A 17,203-nucleotide genomic window follows, 5' to 3' on the forward strand; every position below is an offset into this window, starting at 1 on the left:
GAGAGAGAGAGAGAGTGTACAAACATAACATGTTTGCCAGTGGACAGATCCTGACCCTGGTTCTTACCCTGAGTTTTCCTGCTCTGCCGGTAATGAAACAGGGTGCTGTTTGGGGCAGAGGGCGTCAGTGATAGAAATGAGTTCGCTTTCAGGCAGAGTGGGGAGGAGGAGACGCAGGGCCTCCAGCAGAACCTCTGCAGATACGTGACTCTGCTTCACCAGCTGAGATGAAAACTCCAAATCCTGAGAAGAAGAGCACGGCACAGGGCCACTTACAGTGTATACTGTACTTCCTCTGGCGTGCATACAAAAGTGAGGATGTCTCTGTATTTTTCCATGCTGTTAATATGTTAGTGTTGAATAAAACACTGGAAAAAAAGTCTTAATTAATAAGGTCAAACCTGGTCACAGTTTGCATAAAGTCTCCTGAGTTCCATTTGCTCTTTTAAATCTTCCATGGCTTGATTAGTACAAGTCATTTTCTGCAACCTGAAAACACCAGAGTAAAATGTCAATCAATTAAATGCCGCATTACTCCTGAGTTAGTCTATAACGGCGACGTTGAATTTACTGGATTGTTCTGGTGCCGCCAGATTTCCCTCACCTTACCCTGTCTTTGTTTATTACAATTGTGATTGGTTTTAAGAAATGCTAAAAAAACAGAATTTCAACATGTTTCTCTCCCCTCCCAGTCTGGCAAAAAGACACTACTCCTAAGTTAACACAGACACGACAGCTCACCTCTCAGCCAACAGTGTGATGACCTGATCACGCTTGTAGAGCGCCTCTTGGAGGATGGATGTCATCCTGCGATCCTGCTGCAGCTGAAACAGACTCTCCTCCTCACTCTCCCCCTCGCCCTCAGAGTCATCTCTCCGTGTTGGATTGGACTCAACTCTGGACCGAGACATTTGCAGGCAATCCAGCTTCGTCCTCTCCTTCTGAAGCTCTTGTTCTGCTTCCTCTAGGCCCTGTGGCAAGAGTCAAATTACACTCTCAGAAAAGTCTATAAGGTTTAATGAGAAACTAATAGTGTTCCAGAAAGTACACACCTTATATGTTTGAACATAATATATGCCCTTGAGTAGCCCTCCAACCATGCAGTGCTAACAGTACAGAGGTTAACTTGGGAGTAAAGCATTGCCTACCAAGCAGTGGTTCCGTATACTCTGGGCCATGTCTTGTCTCTCCAGGCTCTTTCTCTCTCTGAGCTGCGTAATGAGCAGGCTGTGCAGAGTGAGCATTGCTCCGCATGTCTCCAACACTTTGGTCCTCCTCTCAGCCTTCTGGTAGTGGATGGTAGCCATCTGCATAGCCAGGTTCTCGCCCCGAGAGCGCAGGTCGTCCTCTCTCTCCCTACGCATCTCCTCCACCACCTGCCAAAATACAGATAGATGTATTTCAGTCATCTTGTATGAACTTAAACCACTTTGTGTGCAAGCTTGACATTCAACTTTAACACAGTTAGTCCTTTACTTGAAGGAGAATTGCTCCTGCTACTGAATGGGTTTGAAAATATATAAAGTTATTACACCCTTCATACCGTTTCTGCCTCTTAGTAACTTACTGCACTTAAAAAGGACTTACAGTTATGTTCAAAATAATAGCAGTCCAACATCACTAACCTCATATATTTTATTTTAGGTAGAAATGATATTTCTACACGGCAAATAATTTACTAGTATGTGTTGGACTGTAGAGTCATAGAAAACCAACAGACCCCAGTCATGACATGCATGCTGCTCATTCTGTGTAATTGCATCTGTAATTGAAAGGAGCATGATGTTCAAAATAATAGCAGTGTCAATTATGGCCCATATTTAAGGAAGGATGGAAGCAAAAGCAAGTGCATGCAGGTCATAGTGCACACTGACATGCTACAATACACTACAGAGGACTTTGATTAAAAAGTTGATTAAAGAGGGGAAATCATGTAAAGAAGTGCAGAAAATTATAGGCTGCTCAGCCAAAATTATTTAAAATGCCTTGAAATGGCATCCAAAGCCTGAACAACGTGGGCAAAAACGGTCAACTACCATTCGAATTGATCAAAGAATAACCAAAATGGCAAAGATTCAACCAATGATCAGCTCCAGGAAAATCAGAGAAGACTTAAAGTTACCTGTGAGTGCTGTTACGGTCAGAAGAAGGCTATGTGAAGCAAAGCTATCAGCTAGAAGCCCCCGCAAAGTCCCATCTAATGAATAGGTTGACATTTACCAAAGGAAACAATGACTGGCCAAAGGAGAAATGGCGCAACGTTCTGTGGACTGATGAGAGCAAAATTGTTCTTTAGGGGCCGCAGACAGTTTGTCCGACGACCCCCATGCACTGAATTCAAGCCACAGTACACTGTGAAGACAGTAAAGCATGGTGGTGCAAATACCGTGTTATGGGGATGTTTCTCATACTGTGGTGTTGGGCCTATTTATCGCATACCAGGGATCCTGGACCAGTTTCAATACATCAAAATACTTGAAGAGGTCACGTTGCCTTATGCTGAAGATGAAATGCCTTTCAAATGGGTCTTTCAACTAGATAATGACCCAAAACACACCAGTAAGAAAGCAAACTCTTGGTTCCAGATGAACAAGATTGATATTATGGAGTGGCCAGACCAATCACCGGACCTCAATCCCATAGAACACTTGTGGGTTAACATCATAAATGCTGTTTCTGAGGCAAAACCCAGTAATGTAGAGGAATTGTGGAATGTACTGTAGTTAAATCGTCCTGGGCTGGAATATCTGTTCACAGGTGTCAGAAGTGGATTAACTCCATTCAACACAAGCTATGTTTCCATCCATCCGTTTTTATCCAAATTAAGTGATATTGAATGAAAAATGCCTTATGGAAACAGTAAAATTTGCTGGAATTTCATGAATATCAACTCAGAGAAAATATGTTTGGTCATCAGATTTAATCCTGATCGATATAGGGATTATGCGATAAAATGCTGATGGAAACGTCATTGGCAGAATAAATACTAAATTGCGATTACGTTTTAGGTCATTATATTGTTGCAACCCGCCAAAAAACAAAGTAGAGACGAGAGACTTTTTGAATTTAATTTACGATCAACATATTTATATTTTTTATATAATATCAAAAGTTATTTTAGATAGCAAAAATCCAAAAAATGCCATAATTTATCAGGAACTTGCAAAGGTAATGGCCAACAAAGGTAACGACAAGCCACGGAACGTCCTCCGGAGTAAATGGAAGGCGCTCATACAGCCAGAGATTTGTCTCACAGCGGTGCCGGAGGGAAAATAAAAGGCAAGTTGCATCAGCATCGTTATAGCAATGTGTTGATAGTGTCATTGTTTTCTTATTATAGCTTGATATGTTGCTATCAGCTAGCACATATGCACTAACACTTGTGCAATATTGATCATTTGTTGGTAGACGGCGCGATTCATTTTGTCTAGCAAAACTTTGTTAGCTTGAATGTTGTGCGATTCAGTGCGAAAATGAATGGAAACACCTTAAAATGTCTCAAATTAATTAGATAAACCAATTTGATCGCAAAACAGCATGTGACGTCATTACGCACAGGTTTTTATTCGCTTTAAGGCCGTTAGATGGGAACACACTTTCACCAGCTTTATTTGCATTAGATTTTTTACCAAACTTCCGATAATTTGATTGACAAGTGGATGGAAACTTAGCTGCAGACGTGAAGCAGTTCTCAGAAATAATGGTTATGCAACTAAATATTAGTGCAGGGATTCAAAGTAAAGCAAACACTTGAGACATTTTTAAGTTTATACAGTAAATGTTTGTAAAGAAAAATGCAAATACTGCTATTTTTTGAACAGCCTAATATTCCTTTTTCTCCACTTTGTGTAAAGGTAGAACCCAATTTTGGTCATGTTTTGAATTGGAATTAAATGTGCAGTGTTCCCAATGCATTAATATTGTGGAATTAAAAGCTATTCTAAGGATTTTGAGCATTATTCACTTTGCTCAATTCACTTTTAAAACACACTGTATATTAAAATGTTATTTTACAACTTTACCTTGTTCATGATGCTGCTCTCCATCTCCTTCTCCTTGTCGAACAGTTGGATGCTGTCCTCAAGCTTTTTCTGGAAAAGCAGCAGTTCTGACGTGCCGGTTTTCTGTCTTGCCTCGCTGGTTATCTCCTTGGATTTGTTATAATTCTGCAAAAACCACAATACCCATATGTTGGTTAGGAAATTACTCCGAGCGTGCTGTTTTGATGTGGTTAGAAATAAAACCAGAAATAGTTCTGAATCCTAATGTGTCCAGCAGCCACACAATTGAGGCTGATTACACAGTGTGGTTTACACTGGCAGTCATCATTCTCTATTTCTTACTCATTTGAGAAAATATTGTCCTATTTGTGCCTGCTCTACCAACTGAGCCAACCCAGCCACGCACTATTCTATCCTTGTGTAGTTTATTACACATGGGCTTTAGAATTGTATCAAGAGAGGAGATATAAATCAAAAAGTGAACATCAAAGTTAGCAAAAGGTAAAAGAAGTGGTCATAGAGACTTACTTCCCAAGAAAGGGAAGAAGGATTTTTAGCATTTTAATCTGGTCAACTGAGCTCTAATGCTTTTATACTGCAAACATACATAGTTGTGGATGTTGAAAATTGGGGATTTCTGATTGTTCCCCATATTATGTTGATCTTCTATCTCTAGATGCATCTAGGGGTGGTAATCACCAGAGGCCTCACGAAACAATATCATCCCGATACTTATGTCACAATATGATATAATTGCAATATTCTGCGATGTATTGCAATTTTATTATTTATTCCCAATTTCAAATACTGTCCCCCGAAAGGAAACTTTGTCAGCGTTGATTTTCCCCTCAACCCTAGTACTATCATAATACACAGATAAAATGGGGTGTGGTTTAGATCATTGTTTGTTTTGTTCCTTTTATCTAATATTCCCAATATTCTCATGTTCATAGTCTAACAATTTCAGTGCAAAAACTACAGGGTACATTATTTTACAATTTGGTTTGGCTCATGTTGTGCACAAGTACTAGCACTCATAATTTTGACCTTTCACTGGAATATAGAGGGTTCTACTTGCATTTTCAATCAAATAGATTGGATGCTATAAAATCTTTGATGGTAATGAAAAATATTACACCAAAATAAGTGTGGAAAGGTGTATTGTTGTCTGCCACTGTGGGCTTTTGTTAGATACTAAAACTAGCAGCAGTCAAAGTCAGAAATGTTCAAATACTACACACACAGGTTTCAAGAACATAACTCAATTCAGTAATGTGTGACGATTATGGATTCACCATTTGTTGCTCGCGCTCCTTTCTCCAAGCTGCAAGAGCGGTGTGGAGTTTGGTTCTGGAGATGGCATGGGGCAGCACCAGGCAGCGGTCCATCACAGACAGGCACTTCTGAAACTCTAGTTTCATCCTGAGTTGGTCATCTTCAGACAAGGTCAACTGGGACGAACACAAACAACTGTGACAGAAGGAGAAAAGGAAGACAGATTAACACACAGAAGACTTCACATGGCTGTTTGGAGAGTGGAAAAACATGAATCCTGGATGGTGGACTTATTGTTTATTGATGTTGTTTTTCAATCCTCAAAAGTTGTTGTGGGGTGACAGACTAGTATGTTATACATTTTGCTGTAGAGAACACATCTGAATACCTCAACCTCATCTAATCCAGACAGTGCTTTATTCTCGGTCTACCTCTCCCTGAAAATCCACTCTTTGAATCCCCTGAAATGAAACGGCCGGTGGTATTATATCACTGACCTGAAGAAAGCTCTGCATTGCGCCCTGAGCGCTCTCTGCTCCTGCAGCTCTCTCTGAATGGCATCCCGCAGAGCCTCCCTGGTGCAGCTGAGAGTGCGTAAGGCTGCCTTGCCTTCCTGGTGCAACTTTTCCTGGCCCTGCAAGAGAGCGCTCGCTCCTTGTCCCTGGGCTTGTCCTGGTCCTCCCTCAGGTTCCACCTGCAGCAGGGAGCGTTGTGCCCCTGGAGGCAAAAGTGTTAGCAAGCCCTGGGTTGCAGAAGGTTGGATGGCTTTGACTTCTGTTATGGCACCCTGGATCATACGCATGGTCACCTACAGAACAGATCCAGCAACAAGAGAGAGAGTAAATCAAACTCAATCAAGCTCCATGTTTAACATTAACAATTTTAACAAAATACAAAACATATAATATTTCAGACCATTCAACAAAATAAGTTCCAAAATAGACAATAAACCAACTTAGCATACTTATAAATTGCAACACCATAAATGCATCATACACGTCTTTCCCCGTCACAAAGCTTCTTAGGAGCCCCTCAGAAAGCTCAAGTACTTTTACTATCCATTTTCTAGACATCCAAACTGGCAAACCTTTTATATGTAACATTCAAACAATTCCCCCCAGCCATCTCACAAGCCCACTAATCCATCCAGTTAGTCTGGACCCAGCTTCGTATGCTCCGTGGATGTTTGTGTGTGGAATTTTTATGCATCTTTTAAAGTGATTAGGTCATGAATAAGCCTGATGTGTGCGGTTATAGTGGCACCTTGCGAATGTCGGCAGCAGCAGCCTCATCCAGGTTGTTGATGAGCTCTGCTAACTCCAAACTCTGAGCTGTCAATAAATTCTGCCAACAGTGCAGATGCTGGACTACATCGATCCTTTCCTCCAGACCCTTGGACAGAGCCGACAGATCCTTCTGTCTCTGTTTGTGGACCCGCAGCTGGAAAGAGCAGGAAGGTGGTATATTAGTTACGTACTGAGATAAACGGTTTTTGTGGTATCAATCAATAGGATAATGCAGCTGCTGGGAATAAAATCCTAAATGCGCTTGATTTCCTCACCATGTCAGAGATGAGCTCCCGCCTCTTCTTAATCAGTCCACAGCGCATGGCTCTCCTCTCTTGGTTCAGGGCTTCATCTAGTCTCTGCCTCACCATCACCAACTCTTTCTGGGCCTTGTCCTGTAGCTGGTCAATCTGCTCTGCAGGCACAATGCTCCCTCTGGTGGAGAGATGAAAGCGTGCCAGGTTAAAACACAACTCCAGTGGATCTTCCTCAGATTGTTCAAGCTTAGTGCTGCCTACAAGGTTGAACTGACAACAAAGGCTGATGAAATGTACATATTGTTTGTAAAATGTCAGGAAAATACTTTCTTTTATTTGAAAAAAATGTATGTATTTATATAAAATTTAATTCATTTTCTGCTATGTTTTTTGCAAATCTATATTTTCTGTTATATTTAGGATCACATAATATAAGCATTTCAGATTAAATTCTAAAATTGTACATTAATGCTACAATACTGTGGAAGCACACTTGGCCACATTTACAGTATAGTGTAATAGTTCAACTAGATGTGAAATGGTCATCCCATGATGCCATCCCTGGTAATTACAACAGGCACCGACCTCCCGATGTGAGTGAACCAGCTGTCCAGATTGCTGGAGGTACTGGAGAAGCTGTCTGAAATCAGGCTGTTGAGGCTGTGAAGGCTGTGCACCAAGAACTTCCTCTGTGCATGGCGTTCAGCGAGCACATAGCGCTGGTTGGCAAGGACGACATCCAGCACTTCCTCTAGCTGATCCTAGACAGAAAAGAGAAGGAAAGGTGTCAAAATGTATTTTAAAGGTTTGTTTCATGTACTGATTACTGCAAATACAGTTAGCTGAGAAGAAGAAGAAAAGAATAAAGCAAATGCATAAACGGCAAATGCTGTTGGCCATGCTTTGTAAGCCATGTATGTAGGCAAAATTGTCTAAATGCAAAAAAAAAATGTCTAAAGCTCAAAATAATACATTTATAATTATGTTAGTTAACATACACAACTCTGATGTGTGACAACTTTAAACTTAAATTATTGTATCTTACTTGACAAGCAAAATAATCGTGCTGAAGACTCTTGGCTGTACTCTTCTGCAACTCGCCCATCCTGGTGGCCTCCTCCAGTTCTTCAGAGAAAATCTTGTGCAACTCCACTCGGCGCCACTCGATAATCTGCCTCTGGACCTTCCCTGAGGCTTCTTCATGTCGGACCAACAGAATGCGCTGAAGCTGACTCTGGCTCAGCTTGTGCAGCTTCTCCAGGAGGACGCTGCAGTGGAGGAGCTCCTAGTAACATTACAAAATGAGGTTTTACAGTAAAGATGGTGTGTCATGAAAGCAATAAACTCTCTCTCTGAACATTACTTTGCTAACAAACTAAACAAAGGACTTTTGATGACCTGTTGGTCTGCATGTTGACACAGAAGCTCGGCCTGGGCCTTCTCAGCAGCTTCTCTGCGGTGCTCTGCTTCCATTTCTTCCCGAGTCTCCAGGTTACACTGGCCAGCCAGAGCAGCCATGCGGGCCCCTCGCTCCTCCTTCAGCCGACCCTCCATGCCCAGCATCTGTCCGTGGAGTACACTGAGGAGTCTCTGCTGGGCCTGGGCACTGCACTGGCCCCGGGAACGCAGGCCGCCCAGCAGGGAGGACATCACATCCTTGTAGATCTGAATTCGGGTGGCCTCCAGGTTATTGGTGGCATGCAGCAGTGTGGACATTTCAAGGCTTGCAGAGATAAAATGCAGAGTAAGCAGGGTAAACCTGTACATTGAGCCAATAACAGTCCATGTCCCTTGGTGGATTGGATAATAACTTGAGACAATAAAAATGTTGAATAAGAACAAACCATGTTCTGTGATGGAATTAGATGTTATAATGATTAAGAATTTGGGTAAAACTGTGTAAGCAAAATAAAGCCAGGAGTGAACAAAATAGCACTGACGATAGTTGAAGCCTAGTGCATTAATATTAAGTTCTTCATATAACTCAAAATAATTGGACTATATTGAATTAAAGGGGAAAACTCCCAAATTCCCTCTAATACATTTCATCGATTATATATTAATACCTTTTTTCCACAAAAACTGGGTATCTTCATGACCAATTTCTTACACTTGGCCGTCATTTTGATAACTTTTGTGTAATTAAAAGGATATCTCTATATATTATCGAGAGATATTTAATTCAATCTTGATTGTTCTACTCACTTCTCCAAAGCCTGGTACATATTCTGGGGATCTTCCAACACCATGGTGTCTACCATCTTGTCTTCAAATGCAGCCTCATCTTTTACAGTCTCACTCATGTTGCAGTCTGCATACTCTGGGGCCAAATCCCTTCGGTTTCTCTGAAGCAAGACGATATATGCACACACAGTGTAACATATACTGTATACCTGAAGTAAATCATAAAACTTAAAACAATGAACATATTAAACAGTTCTTTAAAATTTCAAAATTAGTCAACAGAAAAGAAAATAGTGCTGATACATGTTTGGTCAAAACAACCTGTCAGATATATTTGTTAAATTTTTTTAAAAATTTAACAAACACAAATAAATACCATCTGTCATTAACACATTAGGTTTTAACTAGAACAAAAACACATTGGAATTGGTGATACCCTTTTCTGAAGAAGGTTCAGCCTGGTTTGGAGACCTATCAGGTTCATGGCCAGAAAGCCCAGTGACAGCAGCACCAATGTGACGAAGAACCCAGCAACAAATCCAGCAAAATGGACCCCATGGTTAGGATAGACCTAAAATGGGGGGGAAGAAGACTTCTCATCAAATCCATTTTGTAAATGCTAATTTTAAAATCGTACAAGAACAAAGCCTGCAATGCTTGAAGGTGCAGGAACTTTTCCAGTTCCAAGTATCCGTCTACAACTTACCCTGTCGGTGGAGTTCACCATCAAGGTTAGACTAGCTGTCAATGGACCAAACATACTGACGTCATTCTGTGGAGTCAAGAAAACAATACTTTGTGTAAAAAGAGAGAAATGTTCTTATAGTACTGCAAATACTGAGATGTAAAATTAATAACCTTTAAAAGATTGCTTTTCGGGTTTTTAAGACCAGAAATAGAGCAGAGGAAAAAACATTACCTGTGAGGCGTTAGAGAAGGTAAGAAAAGCCGGAAGGTCCAAGACCTCACTCTTATGACTCTTTATGTAAGCGGTATAGTTGACAACAACTTGAGATCCAGCTAAAGACATAAAATCAATTTGTTATATACTGGGAAAACAGTGCGCATAACATTTAACTATTTGACATGTTATGGTTCCAACCAGACATGTTTGGTAGAATCATCTTTTTTTTTTAAACTGACACTCAGACATACCAGACAGTGAATCAATGGCAAACGTCTGGTAGCCTCTTTCCACAACCCTGCCTTCAGACTTTAGGGGTACTATTCCAGAGATGGAGTCCCGGATAGCCACCTGAGACAGATTGGTGCCATCCACTGGGCCATTGTTGTAAATCTGCAGGAAGAAAGTCACCTGAGGAGGGTCAGCGTCCATCTTCACCTGTGGGACACACGAGCAGCAGTAAGGGTATACGTCACAACATGTGCGTTTGCAGTTTAAAATTGGTCCAAAATTAAAATTAAATGTGCATAGGTCAAAAGGGCGGTTTTTAAAACAATTCTGTTGATGTACCTGTGCACACTTTTGAAATATGACCCCAAATGTAGATGGAGGCGCCGCACTCTGAACCTGCAGAAAGCATTCAACACACTTTATAATTAGTTTCTCTCAACATGATATTTCTTCATATAATTATTTTATTTGAATTATATCAAGTAATAAGTATGACAATAGGGTGTAATATGTATGTGGTAATCCATAACATAAAGATAACAAAAAATAAAAGATGTTGCAATGGTCGACAGAAATGGCTGATTGACAACTAATATGTTCAGTGCAAAAGTACCAAAACATGAAAGTTGGACAATAAACTAAATGATAAATCTCATGAATTACCACGCAGATGAAAAGATGTGTTACACACAACAGGTCACTGAGCACAACAAATCAAGCGACCAAAACATCTCTTAAAAACACACCTGAGGTACAGCAAGGCCCGGGTTCAATCTGGTGAGTGTGCTTCTGCGGCTCCGGAGGTGCAAGATGTTTGTCATGTAGGTAAGTGGGGTATAAAAAGAGTGTCCCCATGGACCAGCAGGAGCTGAAGAAGAAAGGGGGGCCTCTGCAAACAATACCATGTGTCCACTGATTTCCATTGTACCTGTCAGGTTACATATAGAATGTCTGAACAGCCAGCTAAAAAGGCTAAAATTGACAATAAATATACAAACACACCATATATAAATTCCTACTAACCATCCATCCTAAAATATGCCGGCTCTGCTGATTTCCCACCAGGGTCATGTTGCATTAAATGGATACTGGTGATGCTCTGGCAACGGAAAAAGAGGCATTGAGTTTTGCTCATTTAATATGTTACGTGTTTATTAACTAATCTTAAATAGCAACCTTAATTTTAATAGCAGCCTACAGACATGAATAAACAAGGGTAACTCTCAAAGTAAAAGCTATATTTGACCTGGTTATATTTGACCTGTAAATATGAAAGAACGTGGTTGCTAAAATAAGGCTCTGGGATACAATAAAATAAATGTTATCTTTTATCTTCAGAATAGGTTGTAGGTTGATGTAACATACCCTAAAACTGGGGGAAATCGAGTCTTTGACAAGGAGCTATTGAACGTAACATCCGCGAAAACCGAGAAATGTCAAACATTGAACTAACTTCACCGCGGTATGTAATGAGAAGCTGTAAGAACATGTGGTGACTGAAATGCAACATCATCAAAATAGAGCTAGGCTGGAATAAGATTGGCCACTCACCTCTTGTTTCTCCGAGAAAGGAGGTGGCTGTAGTGTTGTGTAGCATGATGCTTCCTGAGCTGTCCCGTTATGATGTGCAGCACTGTACTGCAGTAGACACCGAGTATTACGCTGGGTTACACCGTGACACCAATGGGAGTTTGAAGGAGGTAGACACAAACACAACACTTGGATGTTCAAGATTAATGACCATATTGTGACCCACTTCGCGGTAAGGTTTACCTGAAGCATTCGTAAATTGGTGTGCCACTCTCACCAAGGAGAGCCGCTAGCTAACTTGCTGGATATTGCCATTGTTAAAATCCGCGATGAAAACATTTCCACCGCTTTTTCTTGACAAACATTAGCTAGCTAATTGTTGTAGCTGACGAACATGAACATCTTACTTGTATGCAAATATTTCGGGAGAAAATTATGGATACCGTTTCAAAGAGTTAACACGAACACAGTCCATAATCGCCGTTCGCTGCTGTACAATTAAACTATTTCCAAACTTGGGAAGAACGGGAAACTCCTAAAGGAATGTTAAGAACAAAGTACATAATGTGTTTCCGGTCCCGACCTTCAAAATAAAACAGCATAACTGAGACATCGGCATGATTGGAACTGTTGATACCTTAAAATATATAACTAAATATGCCAAAATGCCACATAAAAGATCATGTTTATTAACTTAATCCACCCCCAATTGCATTAATGATGTTATGGTAGGCAGATGTGTCTAATTTTCTACCAGGAATCTTTTTTTTTTTGCTTTAATATTGAAGGGTAATGTCAAAATCTAGCTAGCTCTCCTAAACTCTCCTGTCTTGACGCAGCTCGGGTCTTCTCATCTCCGTACACCCATTGGCTCCGAGCACCAATATGTCGTTTTGGGGAAGAAAAGTTTTGCTGGAAGGAGTCGTTGCGAATTGTAGGTTGCTTTTGTTTCAAAATGTAAAACCCTTTAGAGCGTGAACTCGTTGAAATTCCTATGCGATTATTTTTACAGTCCAAGTAATGTTGCTATGAGAGCAAGAAATGAAATCGTAAACTTACTTTACTTCGTTACTTTCCTCGAGATAAGTTGTTAACGTTAGCTAACGTAATATGTTGTCGAGAAAATGCTAACATTCATAACGTTAGCTAGCTAGTTGTCTTAACGTACATGAAAAAATGACACAGCAGGGCCTGATGGCGGGATGTCGCACTGATGTGTTGGTCAGTTTCTCCGAGTCGCTGCACGTCTACACAGGACTGTTAACAGTGGCTACAGTATGTGGAGGGCTTTCGGGAATATTAGCTGTTGCTCTTTTGTACGTCTTCTGTCTGAAGCCGTTGCTGTTGACGAGACAAGTAAGTTGAACAAATAACATGCAAACTCAGTTGCTCCTATCCACTCTTTCTTGACCACATCATCGATTATTTTCAATCATTGGATGCAACCATGTTCTCGTGTATCGTCCCATTAGGGTTACAATGCAAGGCGGCTGCTTGAACCTGACAACAACCAAAGTGACTGTGTCAGTAACGGCAGAAAGGAGGCTCCAATAAGTGGCACCACAAATGACAAAGTATTATTCTCTTAAATATCCAAGAATGAGACTTATTGTAACGTTACACAGGTGGATGAACTAGTTACATTAAATGTATATTGGTAAATTGATGTAAAATATCTGGAAATGACTTTTAAACATTTTAAATCGTATGGCACAGGACGCCATTAATGTTTACTAATTAACTTGCCACTAACAGTTAATGTAACAGTTTAAATCTGTTTCATTGTCTAGGAAAAGAAGCAGCCGCCTGTGAACAGTGATGTGGCTGCATTTGCATCCAGAGCAAAGGTGGTTTATCCTATCAACCAAAAGTACAGAGTAAGTCTATCTAAAGCGGAGGTGCCCAAAATCTTTCACGTGAAGGGCCAAAATGTATCTGGATGGAGGGCCACAGGCCAAAAATCATATTTGATGTTGAAGAATAACACAATTCTAGCCATTTTCTGTAGACGAAACATACTTATGTCATTTTAATGGGAAGCACTGTGCTTTGCATTGCCGTTAAACTCAAATTACATACTTTTTAACTGCACAAAATGTATGTTTTGTAGTTGTTACTTTTAAAATAAGAGGAGAATAAGCATGAGCATGTCAAATCCATGGCAGGCCAAAACAAAGAGAGGACGGGCCAAACTTGGCCCACAGGCCAACATTGGGCAGCCTTGATATCATATCATATCATTATGACATACACCTTCTGCCAGGTACACAAGGTAAAAGACTCCTTACAAAACAACTAAAATAAAGGCTTAAATACTTGGCAACTGATTTTATACAGTATTTTTGTTTTGTTTTTAAGCACAAACTATTGTATAATTTGTAGTTTGACTTTAGGCTAAAGAGTGTTACATCTACATCAAAAAGCTTAGAAAAATGTGTGCTGTTTTAATAGAATTGGTTGCATAACAGAACAGTAACTGGTTCCAAATCAATTCATGGGTGAGTTAGATGTCATACATGTAGTGTGTTTTAATCAGTTGGTTTATGATTATCCTTCACTTACCTGCAACCTTTCGTTGAATCTGTCAGCCTTTGGCAGACGGAGCGTCCAATCCATCACTGCATGAGCACTCCAAGTTGCCAGCAATGCCTAATGATGAGTCATCCACCTCCACGGACGGAGAGTCTCTGAGCCAAGAGCAGGACAACGACGACAGTAGTCAGTTTATCTCCTCTTCGGTGGTCCCCAAGAGCCTGCAGAACCAGAGCTTCACCAGGGTCTCTCACTACCCTCACTCACTGACACAACCAGAGTAGGAACCATTAATCTAACAGTCATCTCTAAATTACATAACCATAACCATGCACCTTAACCTTAAAGCAAGTATCCACAAACCTGAGTTTGCTGGATGTGATGATGCTTTATTTATCTCTGCAGTTTTGGGGGCAGGATCAGCCTTTACTGTTTGGCCCTGCAGGATATACAACAGCATTTCTCCCAGCTTCAGGAAGAAAAATGTCTGGTGAGTTTTTGTAAATAACCAATTTTTTCAAATTATTACAGTAATGAAATAATTATCAAGTATTTTACTAAAAGTGCAAAAGAAAATTGTTGTATTCTTCTTCTACTTTTATCCTGCTATAGATGTTTCTTCAAATGGTGAAAATAATATTCAGCTCTCATTTTCCAAAAGACAAAAATGCTGCTGACTTCTCCAAAAATATTCTTGAAATACAAGAAAAGGTAGATTGAGGTCAGATGTCTATTAGACATACATACATACATACATACATTTTGCAGTTCTTTATTGACTGTGCATAGAAACACTAACATAGAAAAGTATATGTTGTCATTTGTCATTTCAGGAACTGAATGAGCTGAAGAAACAGTTGTTAACAAGCCACACTACCAGCGAGAAAAATGATAACGCTCCCTGTACTCTGGAAGAAATAGAGCGAGCCCAAAAAGATTTTCTTGAACATGGCCTTCAAGTGGTAAAAGCAAAAAGAAAACCTTCTAGAGCAAATTATTTAAAAATTACACTAATACTTATAATATACTAAATCTATTTGACCACTTTTATTTACTCTGACAGTTCTGACGGGAAAATAAATGTCCATGTCTCTTCCCAGTCCAGGCGTTTCAGCAAACAGGTGGAGGACTTGTGCCAGCATCTGCTGAAGAATACCAGCATTTTCTCTCCAGATGAAGCCCAGGATGTGATTCTCTCTCTCATCCAGACTCTTCTGTTAGTAGAGAATCATCTGATGGACACACAAGAAGCTGATCTTAAGGTAACGCAATGCTAGATATTGGTTTGCACAATTCATTTTGCTTTTCATCCCTTGTGTCATTGGGTAAGGAACTGAAAATATATTTTCCACTTTTTGTTAGAGGATCCAGCAAAAGCTGTTGTGGTGGGAGGAGCTGATGGGGCTTCTTCAATCCCAACCTGCCTTGCTAAGGCTGGAAGTGTCTCTTAGGCAGGGCTTAATAGCAACAACACTGGAGCAGCTGACGAGTGATGACGTCTTGACCTTTAGCCACATGGAAAAGATACTTTCAGAGGTCCAGGCAACTCTGACCGAAGGCCTTCAACTGTGCACTGAGGGTAAGACACGTGGAGAGGAAAATGATTTCAGTTACATCTAAGGAAATTCACTACAATGTACAATCATTATTAGACAATAGACAAAGCGCATTTAAAAGTAAGCATTTTGTGGGTAAAGCAAGTGCACTACTTTCTGGTGGCAGGTAGCAGTGGACAATGTATAGCCTACTTTTCACATTTAAATGACATACTCTTTCAAAATAGACAATTTTCTAGGAATCTTCTTCAGCTTCTCGAAAAAGGTCAGGTTAATTTAGGACATGATTTATTATGCACTCTTAGTGCACCCCGGTCTCTCATGCAAAATCTTTTAACGTAACAGTTGACATAGATTGTTGCTGTTGATCTATTGTGTAATTAAAAAAAATGCTATTATTACTTAGATAATTAATTTTTACATTAATTAGCAAAGTCCTTTATCTTTTAAGCTTATTTTGATTTTCTTTATCTTCTGATAAAGGTTTATTTTACAATAGATTACTCTTATGGGCTGCTTGCCTGTCCAAGTAAAAATGGTGAGGGATATGCATATACATAAGGCTGCTTACTGAGGGTTGCTGATTTACACTGTGTAGCATGTAGGAAGTTATAGACTGATGTAGATTTAGAGGCCGGTTGACAAAAGTGGGTACATGACAAAGTAAATCACAAAAACCTAATTAAAATCACAGATGAAGGTAACATTATATAAAATGTATTCTTCAAAGAGTTGGTGTTTAAATAATTCTGAATATGTTGCCACTCACATACTAATTTAATACAAGAACAATTCATATTAATGAACATTTATTTATTTATTTATACCATAGTCATTTACCTGGCTTTACAAACTAGTCAGGCTCTGCCCTCCTACGTACTTCCTCTCAATTTAGATTTTCCTTCAGTTCTACGTCTAGGTTTGCGGTATATTCTTGTTTTTTTTTCTGGTCAAATCTTCACTGGTCCAATTAGCAAACAGAGGAAGTGGCTGAGAATGATGATATTGAGGTCATGCCCTAGTTTGAGTTGTAGTTCTGTGATGACGGCGGAGAAAGATGGGAGCGAAGCCATTAGGTCCGTTGTGGCAGCACTGCAGAATATCCAGAAGTTAAAGCACAAGCAAGAAAAATCTTTGCTGAGTTTTGTTAGTGCCCATGATGTTGTGGCCCTCCTCCCCACGGGGTTTGGGAAAAGTTAGATTTTCCAGCTCGCTCCGTTAGTGTTGAAGGAGTTTGATCATGTTGCAGAGTGTACAAGGAAGACGAAAGAGCTGGTGAATGACAAGTGCAGCAGAATGGAGTCCAAGAAGAAGAAGCTTTTGAGGAGCCAAACCAAGGAGAAGAGCTGCGCCCTGAAACTGAGACAGCCTCATGGTGACCTACAGCAGCTCACCAAGGTAAAAACATGTTGGTTCCCTTACTTCAATATGTAGACATATATATTCC

At 40.1% G+C, this 17,203-nt stretch overlaps 2 protein-coding genes across 2 annotated transcripts in view; one reads left to right on the forward strand and one right to left on the reverse strand.

The window, feature by feature from the left end:
• The window catches only part of LOC117943218 (limbin-like), a 15,891-nt gene extending 3,675 nt beyond the window's left edge, over window positions 1-12,216 (reverse strand). The window contains exons 1-21 of the mRNA XM_034869197.1: window positions 11,690-12,216; window positions 11,162-11,237; window positions 10,885-11,066; window positions 10,478-10,534; window positions 10,159-10,345; window positions 9,923-10,023; window positions 9,710-9,775; window positions 9,440-9,574; window positions 9,025-9,164; window positions 8,218-8,542; window positions 7,865-8,104; window positions 7,405-7,580; window positions 6,838-6,997; window positions 6,540-6,716; window positions 5,774-6,084; window positions 5,297-5,471; window positions 4,023-4,166; window positions 1,149-1,376; window positions 742-971; window positions 402-489; window positions 68-243 (exon numbers count right to left, since the gene is read on the reverse strand). Of these exons, the coding sequence (XP_034725088.1) occupies window positions 68-243; window positions 402-489; window positions 742-971; window positions 1,149-1,376; window positions 4,023-4,166; window positions 5,297-5,471; window positions 5,774-6,084; window positions 6,540-6,716; window positions 6,838-6,997; window positions 7,405-7,580; window positions 7,865-8,104; window positions 8,218-8,542; window positions 9,025-9,164; window positions 9,440-9,574; window positions 9,710-9,775; window positions 9,923-10,023; window positions 10,159-10,345; window positions 10,478-10,534; window positions 10,885-11,066; window positions 11,162-11,237; window positions 11,690-11,920 (3,605 nt within the window). The 5' untranslated portion in view covers window positions 11,921-12,216. The remainder of the gene's footprint in view (window positions 1-67; window positions 244-401; window positions 490-741; window positions 972-1,148; window positions 1,377-4,022; window positions 4,167-5,296; window positions 5,472-5,773; window positions 6,085-6,539; window positions 6,717-6,837; window positions 6,998-7,404; window positions 7,581-7,864; window positions 8,105-8,217; window positions 8,543-9,024; window positions 9,165-9,439; window positions 9,575-9,709; window positions 9,776-9,922; window positions 10,024-10,158; window positions 10,346-10,477; window positions 10,535-10,884; window positions 11,067-11,161; window positions 11,238-11,689) is intronic.
• A 256-nt stretch (window positions 12,217-12,472) lies between these two features.
• The window catches only part of LOC117943221 (ellis-van Creveld syndrome protein), a 7,765-nt gene continuing 3,034 nt past the window's right edge, over window positions 12,473-17,203 (forward strand). Inside the window, exons 1-10 of the mRNA XM_034869210.1 lie at window positions 12,473-13,024; window positions 13,141-13,242; window positions 13,459-13,545; window positions 14,257-14,480; window positions 14,606-14,690; window positions 14,813-14,911; window positions 15,034-15,162; window positions 15,301-15,462; window positions 15,563-15,779; window positions 17,006-17,154. Of these exons, the coding sequence (XP_034725101.1) occupies window positions 12,845-13,024; window positions 13,141-13,242; window positions 13,459-13,545; window positions 14,257-14,480; window positions 14,606-14,690; window positions 14,813-14,911; window positions 15,034-15,162; window positions 15,301-15,462; window positions 15,563-15,779; window positions 17,006-17,154 (1,434 nt within the window). The 5' untranslated portion in view covers window positions 12,473-12,844. The remainder of the gene's footprint in view (window positions 13,025-13,140; window positions 13,243-13,458; window positions 13,546-14,256; window positions 14,481-14,605; window positions 14,691-14,812; window positions 14,912-15,033; window positions 15,163-15,300; window positions 15,463-15,562; window positions 15,780-17,005; window positions 17,155-17,203) is intronic.

Source organism: Etheostoma cragini, chromosome 4 (genome assembly GCF_013103735.1).
Source record: "Etheostoma cragini isolate CJK2018 chromosome 4, CSU_Ecrag_1.0, whole genome shotgun sequence".
Lineage (NCBI taxonomy): Eukaryota > Metazoa > Chordata > Actinopteri > Perciformes > Percidae > Etheostoma > Etheostoma cragini.